General features: G+C 47.3%; 2 protein-coding genes across 2 annotated transcripts; one reads left to right on the forward strand and one right to left on the reverse strand.

Annotated features, from left to right (window-relative positions):
* Nucleotides 1-21: 21 nt before the first annotated feature.
* naa15a (N-alpha-acetyltransferase 15, NatA auxiliary subunit a) lies at nucleotides 22-9,745 on the forward strand. The gene is given in 21 exon segments (XM_013133652.4): nucleotides 22-266; nucleotides 1,960-2,044; nucleotides 2,466-2,570; nucleotides 3,279-3,436; nucleotides 3,537-3,671; nucleotides 3,983-4,136; nucleotides 4,263-4,382; nucleotides 4,513-4,608; nucleotides 4,718-4,824; nucleotides 4,923-4,995; nucleotides 5,079-5,248; nucleotides 5,343-5,495; nucleotides 5,627-5,755; nucleotides 5,883-6,096; nucleotides 6,188-6,381; nucleotides 6,502-6,610; nucleotides 6,697-6,795; nucleotides 6,878-7,021; nucleotides 7,102-7,199; nucleotides 8,717-8,807; nucleotides 8,810-9,745. Coding segments are annotated over 21 exon segments (2,694 nt in total). The 5' UTR covers nucleotides 22-212; the 3' UTR covers nucleotides 9,016-9,745.
* A 76-nt stretch (nucleotides 9,746-9,821) lies between these two features.
* On the reverse strand, nucleotides 9,822-17,002 carry mlsl (malate synthase-like). The gene is made up of 15 exons (XM_010902269.5): nucleotides 16,791-17,002; nucleotides 14,282-14,410; nucleotides 13,782-14,000; nucleotides 13,308-13,398; nucleotides 12,890-12,966; nucleotides 12,555-12,665; nucleotides 12,361-12,420; nucleotides 12,038-12,194; nucleotides 11,467-11,665; nucleotides 11,174-11,252; nucleotides 10,902-10,994; nucleotides 10,725-10,797; nucleotides 10,576-10,643; nucleotides 10,356-10,486; nucleotides 9,822-10,249 (listed from the first exon to the last, which is right to left on the reverse strand). Exons 1-15 carry the CDS (start codon nucleotides 16,938-16,940, stop codon nucleotides 10,078-10,080), a joined length of 1,809 nt encoding a protein of 602 aa, XP_010900571.5. The 5' UTR covers nucleotides 16,941-17,002; the 3' UTR covers nucleotides 9,822-10,077.
* Nucleotides 17,003-17,103: the final 101 nt, after the last annotated feature.

Genomic DNA, 17,103 nt, shown 5'->3' on the forward strand with positions numbered 1-17,103 from the left:
GAAAGCGGCTTGACCCGGAGGAGAAGGTATTCGGCCATTTTGGTCTGGAGTGAAGGGGGCCTTGGCTGTCACCACGTGAGGAAAGAAGAGCCCGAAAGAGAGCAATACAACTCCGGGAGTTTTGACTAGAAGCGGCCGTGAGGGTAGAGAGAGAGAGGAAACTTGCATTCTGATTCATGTGTGAAGCTACAGAGGAGTAGCCAGTTTACAGAATGCCCACAATCACTCTACCACCGAAGGAGAATGCTCTATTCAAGCGAATATTGGTAAGTACATAGCTAGCTGCCGCTAGTTAGCAACTACTGTAACTTGCTAAATATAGCAAACTAGCTAGCAAGTTTGCTTGCGTTAGCTGCTCTACAAATGTTAAGGTAGCAGCTGTTTTTAGCTTTGATTCCAGTTTCGTTGATTGCAATAAATCTGCACGCAATCATGTCTTGTTGATTGACATGTGCTGTTCGCCCTCTCAACGATTGTAGCATAGCTACATTAACGTTAGCTAGCTCATGGGCTAACATGTTACGAAGGCAGTACTCGAAATGGCCTGATGTACTTACTTGCAAATATTTGTAGCACTAGCTACTGGTTTCAGTTTTACACCGGCAGTTCGGTGAGGATATCAAACATGGCTTGCTGGCTGATATATTTTATTAATTAGCTAACGAATAACGTTATTAGTTATTTAGCTTATTTTCTGTTGTACCAGTTGGTACTTGGTGATTTGGCTTCAAAATGTAATTGTCCAGTGGATAGTTTATTGCTAGGTAGCTAAGTTTAGCTAACTAGCTAGCTACGATCAGTAAACTCATTCTACATCTAATCGCAAAGGTACTTACTTCATCATTACTCAGCATTTTAGCAACATGATACCTGTACCTGTCTATGGAACTAGGCATTACATTTAATATGCACAACGTGTGTGCATGCTGTTCCCAATTATATTATTAACTACTAACTTCGGTGTTTAAGTCATACAATCCTAAGGCACTGATTGCAGAGTAAAGAAGCTAACACTACCTAGCCTGCTAGCTGTCACGCTTTGCCGAACCACACAGATCAGATACAGGGACTAATTATAGACAGTTGGCTTCCAAATAAAGCCAGGTAAACTGCACAACTTTGGTCGACAAAATATAGAGTAACATTGAAACATCTATGCAGTATTTATTGGCATGGTACTCATCAAGGTTTATAGTTATTAGCAAATTACGTGGTGTCATTTGCTCAGGGTCTCGGTCGGTAGCTAAATGGAAGAGAAGTTCACCTACAGTGTAACAGTATTTACAAACTCAGTCTCAGATTAGTTGCCAACAGATTATTTTTCATATGCACACGTAAAAACTATTATTTTTTTTTAGCTTAATGTCAAATGAACAAGGTGCATTACCGAAAATAGTTTATACAGGGTTTGTATTCGTACCACAAGTGACATTGTGAGTCACGTGAGCTGCCTGTTACCGTGCCGGTCCACACACTTTCGAGAGACAGCGTTCTGAAAATGTTTGTTTCAGTTGCCGTGCTGAATGCCCCTCGGTCCTCTGAGCTTCTGCCCACTCCCAGTATCAGTAGGGATTCTCAGGCATTAGCAACGTGTGGGGACTTGGCAGGCCGATCGCTAGGATGCTAGGCCACACTGCTGACCCAGGCAGACAGGAGGCTGTATCAGTGATCGCAACATATCGTCACCCGTCTGTCCACACATTCATACAGGGATGGCTAGACGATTTTCAGACATAACCTGTTGACACTCCTTACTATGTTAGGTTGTTGTGCTGCTGTGCTTGCTTGCCAGCAGACTCGCCAGGCGGCCGGCCTGAATTCAAAACCCTATGGACACTCAAAGCGTCTGTAAAACTTAGATATTTCTGAGATATTTTGGGGAAGCGCTTAGGTGTGAACTCTTGAGAACAGGCTTTACAACGACCATTGACAATAACACACCTCTCCCCTTTGTTGCAGAGATGCTACGAGCACAAGCAGTACAGAAATGGACTGAAGTTCTGCAAACAGATCCTCTCCAACCCAAAGTTCGCAGAACATGGAGGTGAGGTCTGCTTCACCAGCTAACTGCTAATCTCACATGTCTTGAAAGAAGGAAAGTACTCACCAACATCCTGGTCCAGGTTTGATATCAGAATTGGATGACCATAGCTATCCTTTCCTGTTTTTGACTTGAGTGATGGTAATTTGGTGTCTGGTGGTCCTGTGAGGGTCCTTAGCTTCTATAGCCACAAACTCATTGATTAGATAATTCCACAGCAACAAAGGCAAATGTTGCATTTTGGTCTTAATTGAAGTTTATGGTTGTGCACAAGGTTCACATTGTGGTTAAGTACCGGGTACATATTTTATTTATTTTTTGACACACTTCAGAAATGTGCAGGGTATATGGTTTTGAAGCTCTAAAGCCAGTGACTACGTGTTTAGGATGTAATCGAGGGTAACTCCTCTCTCCTCTTCCCCAGAGACGCTAGCGATGAAGGGCTTGACCTTGAACTGTCTGGGGAAGAAGGAGGACGCGTACGAGTTGGTGAGACGAGGTCTTCGGAATGACCTCAAAAGCCATGTCTGTATCCTATACCAGGGCTGAAGGGGTGGGCATTCATATGTACCACCTATTCCAAGTTGGGAGGACATTTACAAAAAAGGACGCAGTTTCATCCCAAAAGCCCTTACTCAGATTCCCCTCGTAATCCAAATAGAGAATGGAGATGAACAAAAAATTGATTGGCTCTGATTGAGGTTGGACTGTCTGTAGCCAGTCAGGATTTGTAAAGCAGTCTAATTTAAACTTTTGACAGATAAAATAGTTATCTAATTTTAAATCCATCTTGATTTTTACTAAAATCGCAAACCTTCTTGTTTGGTCCTGTAGCTTGTCCTTATTTTAACTTTATGTTCTGACATTTTAATTCCACCTTCCATTGATTAGCCAGATGTCCCTTAGTAATTTCCCCTGTGGAGACTGAAGCAATTATTTCATCTAATGAAAGTTGGACGATTTCATTGGACGACAAAAACGAGCTAAAATCCGTGAAAAAAAAGTGGTTGCAGCAGGATGCAAATAATTTGTCGTGAATTTGTGCAGAATTGTTACGATTTTTATGGAAAACCAGCAGGAAATGACCAGTGTGAACAATGAAGTCCATTGGCTCTAACCTTCTTGTCTGTTGATGGTGTCGGCCTGGTTGGATCAGTACCGGTCCTGCCATTATGCCGGTGTTAGTGTGTGCCCCTGGGGAGTCCATTGTCTTGCTTCCTTAACCCCCACCCCCCAGGCTGGCACGTGTATGGCCTGCTGCAGCGGTCCGATAAGAAGTATGACGAGGCCATCAAGTGCTACCGCAACGCCCTGAAGTGGGACAAGGACAACCTGCAGATCCTCAGAGACCTCTCGCTGCTCCAGATCCAGATGAGGGACCTGGAGGGCTACAGGGTAGGGACCCGGAGTGTGTGCGCGTGATCTTTCGTTCCGTCTTTGAGGAAGGGGGTTACGTTTCGGCTGTGTGTGTCATCGTCCCTCCCTCTCTCTGCAGGAGACCCGGTATCAGCTCCTACAGCTTCGTCCGGCCCAGAGGGCCTCGTGGATCGGCTACGCCGTGGCTTACCACCTCCTGGAGGACTTTGAGATGGCCGCCAAGATCGTTGAGGAGTTCCGCAAAACACAACAGGCGAGTTTGGGTGGAACCCCTCTGTGACCGTTTTAGTCCAGCATATGTCCCTTTGGGTGCTCCTGTGTCAACAATCGGGTACTGTGACCCTCCCTGGATCAGTAAACCTGATTGGTCAGTGTGGGTACAAGAAGTATGAAAAATGAATGCTTTTGCAGTTAGTCATGAAACTCGCTGGACTACTGGCTGGCTTAAATGTACGACGGTAAACCAACTTGTCCGTTCGCAATTCGGCCACTGTGGGGCGGTGAATTTGATTGGTTGGTCTGCCTGCATCAGTGTATTTGATTGGTGGAGCGTTGCTGTTTCAGACGTCGCCGGACAAAGTGGACTATGAGTACAGTGAGCTGCTGCTGTACCAGAACCAGGTGCTCAGAGAGGCAGGTCTGTTCAAGGAGGCGCTGGAGCACCTCACCAACTACGAGAAACAGATCTGTGACAAGCTGGCCGTGGAGGAGACCAGAGGTGGGTGGTTGGGTGTGAGGCAGGGTGGTGGAAATGCGTGGGGGTGAGGTGGGGTTGGGTATGTGATGAGGTGAGGTGTGATATGTGTGGGGCATGTTATTCATGTTTGCCTTTCCTTCCATACAGGGGAGATCCTACTGAAACTGGATCGTTCTGAGGAAGCCACAGAGGTTTACCGGCAACTCCAGGAGAGGAACCCTGAAAACTGGGCCTACTATCAGGGTCTAGAGAAAGCACTGAAGCCAGGTGACCTTTAACCCCCACCGATGCCCTGAAAACCTCAGCGCACCCTCTCTTCGATGCCTCTGATGTTACCTCCTAGTGTGCCGGCTGGACTTTACTGACCAGATCTGATTTATTTATTTTCTGTCCACAGCCAGCGTTGAGGAGAGGCAGAAGCTGTACGAGGAGGCCTGGGTGAAGTATCCCAAAGGACTGGTTCCTCGGAGGCTACCGCTCAACTTCCTCACGGGTACACATGTCCGCCACTGTGACGTTAACGTTTGTGGATTGCTTTCTGCGAGAAACGTCCAACAGATCCCACTCCAGCGCCGTTCACTCCTCTATTCTAATCCTTTCAGGCGAGAAGTTCCGTGAGTGTCTGGATCGCTATCTGAGGATGAACTTCAGTAAAGGCTGTCCGCCCGTCTTCACCACCCTGAAGTCCCTCTATCACGACAAGGAGAAGGTGCGTGAGAACCAGCGCCGTTCCGTAGGTCCTGCCAGACACTGATAAGGTTGCCCTGGAGACATCTGAGTAATCCCCCACCGTTCTGCTTTGTTCAGGTGGCGATCATTGAAGAGTTAGTGGTTGGATACGAGACGTGTTTGAAAAGCTGTCGAATGTTTAATCAAAATGGTGAGTGCCGTCAGATTTTAAGTTGACCAAGTTGAATAGGAATAGTATTAGAATTGTGTGTATGACGTGGGTGTGTGTTTCAGATGACGGCAAGGAGGAGCCCCCGACCACTCTCCTATGGGTGCAGTACTTCTTGGCTCAGCACTTTGACCACGTGGGCCAGCAGACTCTGGCCCTAGAATACATCAACACTGCCATCGAGAGCACGCCCACGCTCATCGAACTGTTCCTCGTCAAGGCCAAGATCTACAAGGTGACACGCCCGCCGTCACCACGGCCCGGACTCTGTGTGATGTCTCCCGTGTCCTGTGCTCAGGTGTCTCATTCTACCCGTCTCCTCTTCGTAGCACGCGGGGAACATAAAGGAAGCAGCCCGGTGGATGGACGAAGCTCAGGCCCTGGACACCGCCGACCGCTTCATCAACTCCAAGTGTGCCAAGTACATGCTGAAGGCCGGCCTGGTCAAAGAGGCGGAGGAGATGTGCTCCAAGTTTACACGGGTGTGTGTTTGTATTAACCTGCCCGTGTGTAGACTGTAGATGTCAGTTGTCTTAGATATGCGCGTGTCTGCACGCCGGTGCATTCCCCCTCGCTGACCCCCCCCCCCCCCCCCCCCCATCTGTGTTTTCAGGAAGGTGCGTCGGCGGTTGACAATCTCAACGAGATGCAGTGCATGTGGTTCCAGACGGAATGCGCCCTGGCCTACAAGTCCATGAACAAGTTTGGAGACGCGCTCAAGAAGTGTCACGAGATCGAGAGGGTAGGTCCCCCCCCCCCCCCCCCCCCCCCCCCCGCGATCCCTCAGAACCCCCCCCGGCCGTTGCTGAACCTGTGCTGACCCCCCACCCCACCCCCCACGTCACCGCCTCCATTCCATGTCCCGTCAGCATTTCGTGGAGATCACGGATGACCAGTTCGACTTCCACACGTACTGCATGAGGAAGATGACGCTGAGGTCGTACGTGGACCTGCTGAAGCTGGAGGACGTGCTCCGGATGCACCCCTTCTACTACAAAGCCGCCCGCACGGCCATCCAGATCTACCTGGGCCTCCACGACAACCCCCTCACCGACGACAGCAAGGAGCACCAAGCCGACGCCGGTATGTGCAAACGCTTGTCTGATGGGACTCCTGGAGCTCCCTGGGTTTTCCCTGTGTTTGGTTGGATGTTGAGTCTGAGATCACCCTGCAGAAAACCTGAATGACAAGGAGCTGAAGAAGCTGAGGAATAAGCAGCGACGAGCCCAGAAGAAAGCCCAGCTGGAGGAGGAGAAGAAGAACGCGGAGAAGGAGAAGCAACTTAAGAACCAGAAGAAGAAGAAAGAGGATGATGACGAGGAGATCGGAGGACCCAAGGAGGAGCTCATACCGGACAAACTGGCAAAGGTGCGGGAACAACTCTGGTTTGTTTTACCTTCATAGTTACTGCATTGCAAAACGGCGAAATGAAATTCACATCATGAATAGTTTTTTGATAAGTTTCTTAACCGTTTCTATCCTGTGTAGGTGGAGAATCCACTAGAGGAGGCTGTGAAGTTTTTGACCCCGCTTAAAAACCTAGTGAAGAACAAGATTGAGACCCACCTTCTGGCCTTCGAGATTTACTTCAGGAAAGGTAACGACTGACCACCGGACGAGAAGAATCTCGTGTTGAGGAGAAATCCAAACTTCTCAACGTGACTCTTGCTTTCCCCCTCTCAGAGAAGTACCTGCTGATGTTGCAGTCGGTGAAGAGGGCGTTCTCCATGGAGCCTTCCCACCCCTGGCTTCACCAGTGTTTAGTCCGCTTCTTCAAAGGAGGTATGTTACGGCACCAGGGCCTCAACAAGTGTCCGATGGGTTAGTGGAGTAGGTCTTCATTCTGGCTGTGCTTCTTCGTCAGTGTTGGACAGCAAGGACCTCCCGCAGGCAGTGCAGACTGTGTTGAAGCAGGAGATCTCACGGCTGTTTGGGGAGAGTAACCCCCAGAACTACAACAACAACTATCTGAGCCAACACTCTAACTCCATACCGCACCGCGTTGCTGGTACGTACACACACACACACACACACACCCCACATTGTGTGAAGTTATGACTGAAAAGGTTTTGTGTGGTCTCCCGGCAGCTGCTAAGATGATGTTCTATCTGGACCCGTCCGCGGACAAGATGGCGTCTGAGCTGGCTACAGCGCTGGATGACTGCCTCACAGGCCGAAGCATTGCGGTGAGTCTAAACGGCCTCACGGCACAGCCCAGAGGTGCTTGGGGGAGTCGATATAAAATATGTCTCGAGTTGCTTATTTTCATCTTCGAAACATTGCAAAAATTTGAAACTTTCTATCAAAAACTGATGCAGAAAAATCCTTAGACTGGCTGCCTGTTAGGGCTGATTTTAAGGTTTTACTCTTAACCTATAAATCAATACATGGACTTGCTCCTACTTACCTTGCTGAAATGATCCAGCCATACATACCTACACGTAACCTACGATCGCATGATGCAGGCCTTTTAATTGTAACTAGAATTCCTAAACAAACAGCTGGTGGCAGGGCCTTCTCTCATAGTGCTCCACTACTGTGGAATGATCTGCTAATTAAGGTTAGAAATGCAAACTCAGTGCAAACTTTCAAGTGTCTCCTAAAAACTCATCTCTACAGCATGGTCTATGATTAAGTGCAGTCTGGCCCAGGGGCGTGAAGGTGACCAGAAGGCTTGATACTGTCCACCCTTGCTGTCTTGCCGGGTGGGCTCTCGTCGCCACTGGGATGCCCTCCCTCCAATACCTTTCGAGGGAAGAGTCACTGGCTTGTTGTTGACTCTCTGTTGTGCAATTGGGCTGTACGCTGCTGGCACTACTCAGCCCTCATCCAGGGGGGTTGCGGTTGGTGGGTGTCCCTTTGGTTGATGCCTGGCAATGTGGTTGGATTGATTTCCTGCCTGTTGGGCCCTGTCCGGGGCCTTCCCCGGGTAGGGCCACAGTGTCACCGGACCCCCCGTCTCAGTTCCAAAGTGTTACGCTGCTATATTATTGTGCTGGGGGATATGAGGGATGTACTACTAACTTTTCTCAGTCTCCTCCAGTTTTAAATTTTAGGAGGAGATGAGGTCCTGGTCCACACCTGCGGATTACCTGGTTTGGGGGGCCTGTTGCTGTCCCTGTCCTTGTCCACCTGGTCATAATTCTGACCTAGTCTAAAATCAAATTGCCTCTGGATTTAGCCCAGAGAAATGTATTAATTATTCCAATTGGACTCTTAATATCTCACCCGGCACAGCCAGAAGAGGACTGGTCACCCCTCTGAGCCTGGGTCCTCTCTAGGTTTCTTGCTAAAATTCAGCCTTCTTAGGGAGTTTTTCCTAGCCACTGAAATCCAACACTACTGTTGTTTGTTCCTTGGGCTTTAAGGCCGGGTGTCTCTGTAAAAGCACTTTGTGACAACTGCTGTTGTAAAAAGGGCTTTATAAATAAATTTGATTGATGGGGGAGGGAGGGAAATACCACCTGAGCCTCTTAATATAATGAATGAGCCTGCAGCAGGACTGTTATGGGAAAAGGTTGTGTAAGGGGTTCGGTCATGGTCTAAAAACATCACTTGGCCCCTCTAAACCTGGGTGCGTTGCCCCGGATACCGGTCCCTCTTCTGTACCGGAAACCACATAGCCGGGAAAACCGGGTCACGTAACAGTGAGTGTGAGACCCTGGTCTGGGCGGGGAACCTTATGTCGTGTCTGTCCCATCAGATCTGCACGGACGTGTTGGAGGCACTGCGTGAGGGCAGCCTGGGCGACGGGCAGCAGAAGGCGGCCGAGTTGTATCGGGCCGCGTGCCACAAGCTGTACCCCCACACCCTGGCCTTCATGCCCCCCGGCTACGAGGACAACGCCACCATCAGCGCCAACGGAGACCTGTCAGCGGGCGAACACGACGATATGGCCAACGACATGTGAGGGAGGAGCGGGGAGAGGAGGAGGAGGAGGGAGGAGGAGCAGCGCACGCCGCCAGTCTGCTAACAACGCCCCGACTACGGTTTTGTTTGTGAATGCCCCCCCCCTGCAGTGCACTGACCTGGACTGAGAGCCGCAGAGAGGGAGGGAGGAGAAACAAATGTCTATTTTACTCTTCTTTTTTTTCATTTTTTTTTTTTTTAACCCTGTTGACAACTCTAACTGAAAAACAAAAAAACCAAACCTTATCAGAGTGGAAAGAGGTTAGGGGGGACTGCTGTTAACACAGTCAGGCTTTCACGCCCGTGTTTCTCCTGTATGTGCATCTGCTTCTCACGTTTTTAAAGGTAATTTATATATTAAAAACAACAAAGAATAAAAAAGTTTGCAAAAGTTAAAAGATAAATTGTAGTAGTAGTTGTGGTGGTGGTGATGGATTGTGGTTCTACTTGTGAGCTGGCGTTGGCCATAAAAGAAGAGGAACTTTTTAAAGAGACATCAGTTGTTTCCGGGGGTAGGCATAGCGGCGTTGCACTCGGTTGATCAGCTACTGAGCTCGAGCAGTTCTTTGCTTGGCCACAAGGGGGTGCAGCAGGAGAGGTCCCGGCGTGGCCTCCAGGAGGGGACCGGACAAGACTGATCTAAATGCAGAGACCCAGAGCTGAAAGCTCACCTGGAGTGCTGTATGACTGACAAATGTGCAGATTTTTCTGTTTTCTTTTTCACTCTGTATTATTTTTTTCTTTTTTTTTTAACCCATGTGAAAGTCCCATGAAACCTTTGTGATTAAGCAAAAAAATTATAATACACCACGACAACAGCGTTTCTACCGTTACTGGTGGTTTGTTTTATGGGTTCTATTTCTGTTTCAGTCAAATGTGAAAGAAAAGCTTATCCAATGTCACCAAACCCTCTTGTTTTTTTATTTTGAAAAAGGCGTTTGTCAATCATACTGAATTCTTCTCACAGACCACTCCTAACACACCAGGGAGTTATCAATAAAACTAAAGTTGAATAAAAAAAACAATTTCCTGTTGGCCTTTTTCCTGATTATGTTGTATTTTCAGAATTACAATAAGAAAGTATTTTCGTGGAACGCCCAACCCAGGCCACCAGCGTGTACAATGCTAAATACCACACAAGTTTGGACAGGACCTTCAGAGTTTTGGCCTGGGCATTTTCCCTGTTGATCCCCCCTCGTGACCACTGTCTTGTGAACTGAGGAACGTGTGGTCCTGGTTGAGGTAGGTGGTGATGAACTCCGGGAAATCCCTCTTACTGACCACCTCCAGGAACATGGTGGTGGCCGTTGTCAGCCGTTGTTCTTCCCTGCAGGGAGAAGACCACAGCGAGAGGAAGTCACAGAGGAAGAAAACTCCATTGGTGGCATGTTTCAAGTAGTCCCCGAGTTGTTTTGGAGACCGCGGTCTCATACCTGACCGTGCGACATCGCAGGGCCTCCCTCAGCTCCCGCGTGACGTCCCGGGTCAACTCCGTCACCAGACGCCGGGTCACCGCCCTCCCGTCGTCCTCCAGCTCTGTCCGATGGCGGATCCACTGCCACACCTGGGCTCAGAACACCACAGATACGTTGACCCGGGAAGACCATTCACCACCTGCAGTGGGAAGTGTGTCGTGTGACCCGGTGGAGCTACCTGGGATCTGGAGATCTCTGCGGTGGCCGAGTCCTCCACTTGTCCCCTGTAGAAGAAGTGTCCCTTACCTAGGGATGAGACACGGAGCCAATTCATGGAGTTTTATTCAAACAGAAGCCCCAAAAGTCAGGACAGCCCGACGTTCTCACCTGTGAGCCAAGCGTCTATGAACTGGATTCCTACAGCGATGTTGTACTTCAAGCCGTCCAAGGTCACTCCACCCTAAGGGAAGGTGCATGGCAGTTTGTGACCGGTGCAGCAGTACTCCAGGGAGGCGTGTGGGCGGAGTTTACCAGAACATACTTCAAACACAGAAATTTACTAACCACTGGCATAGAGAGCAGGTCGCCAGGGGAAACCGTGAGATCGTCTCTCAGCTGGTGCATCTGGTTGTCATGGCGAGTATGCAGCTGGAAGAGCTGTGGATAGAGAGAAGGACACTGGATGAGTGTGTGGAGGACACCGGGATGAGACGGGGAGAGGGGGCCCGGAAGTCAGGGATGAGGACAGGGATGAGGACAGAGTAGAGGGAATGATAACGAGGAAGACCAAGAGGCTCTTGAACGTGATTGTTCAAGCACGAAATCTCAGGACTCACATTCTGCATGGGTTCTATCAAGCCAAGGTCATACACCATGAAGCCATCCACCCCAGCTTTAATCTCCAGTAACTTCAGTCTGACATTTGAGAATGGGGAGTAATGGAAGAAGAGCAATTAAAGCCTAGAGACAACATAATATCATGTAATTGTGTTCTGTGAGCATGAAAACAAAAACAAAAAAACTGATCGAGAGAAAAATAGCCAGCTGTTTTGTAGATGGGTTAAGACGTTGACACAATGATATGCTGACACCAGTGACAGATCACACCGACTGTTGAACAGCGTCTTGCCTGGTGACGCTGGCAAGGGCTTCCCTATAGGGGGCACTGTCCCTGTCTCCAGGCAACAGCAGGGCCGCCATACCGCCAGTCGCCAGCGCCCCTCTGCGGTGACATGTCTGAACCAGGAGGTCCATGTAGCTCCGTAGGAACAGCTTCTGCATGTTGACATACTTACTGCGGTCGGGGAGCAGGAAGGCCTCGCGGTGACCTAAGAGTCAAGGGTGCAAACGTCCTGTTACATTACGTGAACCGGTACAGTGATGAATCAGCTCACGCCCAAAAAGATTTAGCATGTTAAGACGGGGGGGCGCATTTCGTTTTCATATAAGAAAGCTAAACTGAGATGTGTGTGGGCAGAACGTTCGCAATCTAAAGGACAACGCTGTTGGTCAAAAACTTGAATCAATCAATCAATCAAATTCATTTATAAAGCCCTTTTTACATCAGCAGTTGTCACAAAGTACTTTTACAAAACAAAGCACAGCTGATGAACAATGATGAAAGCCGACTGCTCAACATAGCCAGAATATGCAAACCATGACGTTTCCATGGGACATGTCTGCGTGAATGAACCACTCACCCAACTTGTTGACAAAGGAGGCTGAGTAATCCCAGATGCCACAGTTGAGCCCAGCTGAGTGGTCCCTGAGCTCATACAGAATCTCCTCCATCTCAAATGCTGACAACACGTTCTCTATTAGCACAGTGGCTTTAATGCTTCCCACAGGAAGGCCCAGCTACGGGATATAACACACACACACACACACACACACGCACGCGCACACACACACACACACACACTAGTATTCTATGGTACTGATGATCAGTCAATTCCTGTATATCAGAAAAGCAGTTAGAAAACATACCAGTCAACAACTTGGGTCATGTCGTGGTATTACAAACCTTCTGTTCAGTCCAGAGGAATATGTTGTTCCAGAGTCTCGCCTCCAAGTAGCTCTCAACCTAACATACAACGATGGTGGTCAGGTTCAGAGGAAATATTGGAGATATTCTAGTAAATAAACAGTGAAATCCTGTCAACTGTATTTGCTATTCCAAAAGCCAATAAGAGCAATTGCGTTCAATCACAGCCTTACTTTGGAGAGGTAGAAAAAAGGTCCACTCTGACTGTGGAACAGGACCTTGGCACAGTGGAACATCAGGAGACCGAAATCAAACAGTGGCCCTGGCGTCTCTTTACCCTGGACCTGGGTACATACAAATGCATAAGCGCTGTGTTCTACGGGCCCTAACCCGAACCCCTAACCCCGAACCCCGAACCCATAACCCTGATCCACAGAAACAACATGACAATCATATTACAGACATAACCTGAGCATCCATCGGGCTCTAAGCGTTCAGCAAATGCAGATGATGTACACAGTAGATAGCAAGGTGTTGAGATAAATATGGATGTGAGAGAACCCAGTACCATCATGTTGTGTTCTACCATGTTCCAGGCTCTGGGGCGGAGCATTAGAACAGGAGCCTGGGATATCTGGGGGGCGTCTGTTGAGAAATACATACGTGTAAGTAATGTTGCACACCATACCCAGGGCATGGTCAGTAGGCCGTGACCACGATTCCAACAATGCCCTGACCTTTGCATCTACTGGTCTAGACTAGAACTGCCCAGGACACCAGGAGATCTGTGTGTGGCTGAACTTAAACACAGTAGACTAATACATGTGTAATGCTGGAATAAGGTTTCAATAAAAAGTTGCCATAAGTTCAGTTAAACTGTCAAGATCATTTCTATCTAGATGATGAAGCTGTGTACTGAGGACCTGCTTCCTGGCCAGGACTGAGCCAACATGGTACAGTGGTTAGTCAAAGGGACCAAAACTTACTGGGGAACTGATTATGCACCGCCCTGTAGACATTATGAATGCCTTTTATCTGGTTGGGGTATGTTGGACAGTTTCCATCATCAAAATCAACCTGCAAGAATATAAAAGCATGCTGAACGGGGCATTTGAAAAAAACCATCTGTCCAGCGACACGTCCAAAATAATTCAAATGTATGAGACTTGGAATTTTCTATCACAGCATCCCTATAAGTGACACCCCTGGCCTTGCAGTCACCTAGACAAAGTACACAACCACATTGGACAATAACCAAACAGGGCTAATTGGCTAAATCTGATCCCTGGAACTCCTCTACCTGTAGGCCCTGTTACATACCTGTAGGCCCTGTTACATACCTGTAGGCCCTGTTACATACCTGTAGGCCCTGTAACATACCTGTAGGCCCAGTTACATGCCTGTTATCCCACTTATATACTTGTAGGCCCTGTTAAATACCTGTAGGCCCTGTTATATACCTGTAGGCCCTGTGCAGGAGAGTTAAGAGCCTGGAGGAATCTCTCGGTGTCGCAGGGGGCCAGGTCTCCCACATCCACATGTCTTCTCTGCAGCCTCTGAGGGACTGGACGGACTCTCCAGGTGGGGTCGTTCCTCACGGAGGCTGTGTCAATGCAAAACCCTGGCAGGTCACCTGACAGGTCCAGCTGGGTCTTCCTGGAGATTCTCAGCCTCAGGATCTAACATGGTGGAAGGCTATACTGTTTAGAGCAAACTCATAAACCTTCTATTACTTGGGATCACTTAACAGTAGTTCATAGTTTCCCAACCCTCAGCCGAAGTGTTTGACTAACTGAATCAATAGTCATAATGAATAATGAATCACTCATTTAATCAGAAGTGCCAGTTTACAGATGAATTAGTTTAACGTTAAAATCGGGGAGATAGGGCTGAGAAATCCTCAGTATATTTGGGAGCAAATGGGCCATGTCTGGAACAATGTTACAGCGCCGTGTCCTACCTTGTCTACCTCTCCATCAAATGTTGAGACAAGCTCCTGGAGGAAGACCAGGGAGTCAGAGGTGAAGATGGCCCGATACTCAGCTTCCAAGCCTGGGGGAGAGGGCTCTAGCTCCATGCTCACAGGGGCCTGTGGGCCATTCAGTTATCACCGGTGTGATCTTTTAGTATGCAAATACATCATCCACCAACAGGGACATTATCGTGTACATACAGTATCTCACAAGTGAGTACACCCCTCAGATTTTTTGCAAAGTGACAACACTGAAGAAATGACACTTTGCTACAAGTAGTAAAGTAGTGAGTGTACAGCTTGTATAATAGTGTAAATTTGCTGTCCCCTCAAAATAACTCAACACACAGCCATTAATGTGTAAATTGCTGGCAACAAAAGTGAGTACAAGTGAAAATGTCCAAATTGGGCCCAAAGTGTCAATATTTTGTGTGGCCACCGTTATTTTCCAGCACTGCCTTAACCCTCTTGGGCATGGAGTTCACCAGAGCTTCACAGGTTGCCACTGGAGTCCTCTTCCACTCCTCCATGACGACATCACAGAGCTGGTGGATGTTAGAGACCTTCCATTTGAGGATGCCCCACAGATGCTCAATGGGATTTAGATCTGGAGACATGCTTGGCCAGTCAATCACCTTTACCCTCAGCTTCTTTAGCAAGGCAGTGGTCGTCTTGGAGGTGTGTTTGGGGTCGATATCATGTTGGAACACTGCCCTGCGGCCCAGTCTCCGAAAGGAGGGGATCATGCTCTGCTTCAGTATGTCACAGTACATGTTGGCATTCATGGTTCCCTCAATGAACTGTAGCTCCCCAGTGCCAGCAGCTCTCATGCAGCTTGAGACCATTACAATCCCACCACCATGCTTGACTGTAGGCAAGACACACTTGTCTTTGTACTCCTCACCTGGTTCCCGCTTGACATCATCAGATACGTTTATCTTGGTCTCATCAGACCTCAGGACATGGTTCCAGTAATCCATGTCCTTAGTCAGAGCACTGATAGGCTGACCCCCCCACCCATAATCAAATATTTACAAAAATGTGAGGGGTGTACTCACTTTTGTGAGATAATGTATATGTGTCTAGTTGAATGCAACTAACTGATTAGGAACAGTTGGAAATGTATTGCAGAAGAGGTTGGTAAAAAATAGAGGAGGTCTGTTTATTATATTTTTTTCTTTGGGATGTATTGTTTTTGTTTGGGGGGGGGGGGGTTCTTGTTTAATCTCTGTACTAAACATGGTTTTCAATACAAGTAATTCTTCACTTAGGTTAAAATGTTGCAAAACAATTACGTCCTAACATTATAATTACAGTGACACACATGGCAGAAAGTGGGGTGACCCAAGACTAGGAGCCCATTTTTGTTTGCTGGACAATGAAAAAACATTTAACCAAGGGAACACAACAGAAAATAAAGAGTTAACAATTCTTTCTACTATAATTACAATGTCTGCTATGTCGCCTATGTTGGAAATGACGTGTCTGGCACAGACCATTCTACCCAACTAGTTCATATAAATGAACTGTACATTGAGTCTGTTAAAAGCATCAAGCCTTTAAGATGCTTTGGCAAATGAAAAACTACTTTTTAACATCACATGTTGTTTGCATGTGCATAATCACTATAGTGAGGTTGTTGCCAAAGGTATCAGCACCCTCTCACAGTTTTCGATTCACAACCAAATATATTCTTTAAAATCAGAAAATAAACAAATGGCATTGACAAAATTATTGTCTCTCAAGACTCAATATTTTGTAGCACAGCCATTATCCAAAATATTATCTTTCCTGGCAGCTTGGCCCACCATTCTTCTGTGAACTGCTCTAGTTCTCCCAGATTAGAAGTGTTCTCCCAACAGATCACCAGGTTTTCAATAGGAATTAGATCTGGACTCTTCAGAACACAGTACAACTGGCACCCAGAGTCTTGAAACGTTTCATGGTTGCTTTTTGAATTGTGTTTGGGGTCATTGTCCTGCTAGCCCATGACGTTTGACGGAAACCCATTTTTCTGACACTGCGCTCCAAAATGCCTCTCTCAGTCTCTTTTAAATGATTTTCATATTGCATGCACCTGAGTGCATTTCCAACATTCACCTCATTAAAATCAAATTAATCAAAACGAATTCTATAAGGTGCCAATAATGTTGTCCAGGCTATTTTAGGATTAATTTGTGGATTAAACAGTGGCCAGAAATGAAAGAACTCACCATGCATCATGCAGGCCTGTTTGAATAATGCAACTTATAAAATGTAGTAAAGTCGTATCCACAGACCGGGACTGTATCTACAGACAGGGACTACAGTTGTAGGACCTTTCAACCTGTTCCTGTCTATAGATAACATTTTATAGTAAACTACTTTACATTGATCATAAAGGCCCTGTAGCTCATATTCAATACAACCAACCGGACAGAGTGGCAATTAGGAACTTTTACCCAGTCGATAACATCGTGTTTAAAAACATAGGAATTAAAAGAACATGAGTACTCACTGGACAGACGTGTTGCTGCCGCTTCACTGCAAGGGTGGACTTTGGTACTGAACCCTGACCACTGTTTGGCCAATGGGGGCCCACTAATTGTTTAAGTCGAGTGATTTTGCTAAACCATTTATTTATAAAAATAAATAAATAAGAAAACATCTGAATACATAATATTTTTTTATTTAAATTGTATTTGGCATTCCATTAAAATGTACTTTGATAGTTTAGCTTTTGGACTGTGTGGCATAGACATAATGTCTATGGTGTGTGGTACTTGAGGAGGGCTGAAGTTGTGACGCCCCTTGTGTCGAATCTGAACCAA

This window comes from Esox lucius, chromosome 4 (assembly GCF_011004845.1).
Source record: "Esox lucius isolate fEsoLuc1 chromosome 4, fEsoLuc1.pri, whole genome shotgun sequence".
In the NCBI taxonomy this organism is placed as follows: Eukaryota; Metazoa; Chordata; class Actinopteri; order Esociformes; family Esocidae; genus Esox; species Esox lucius.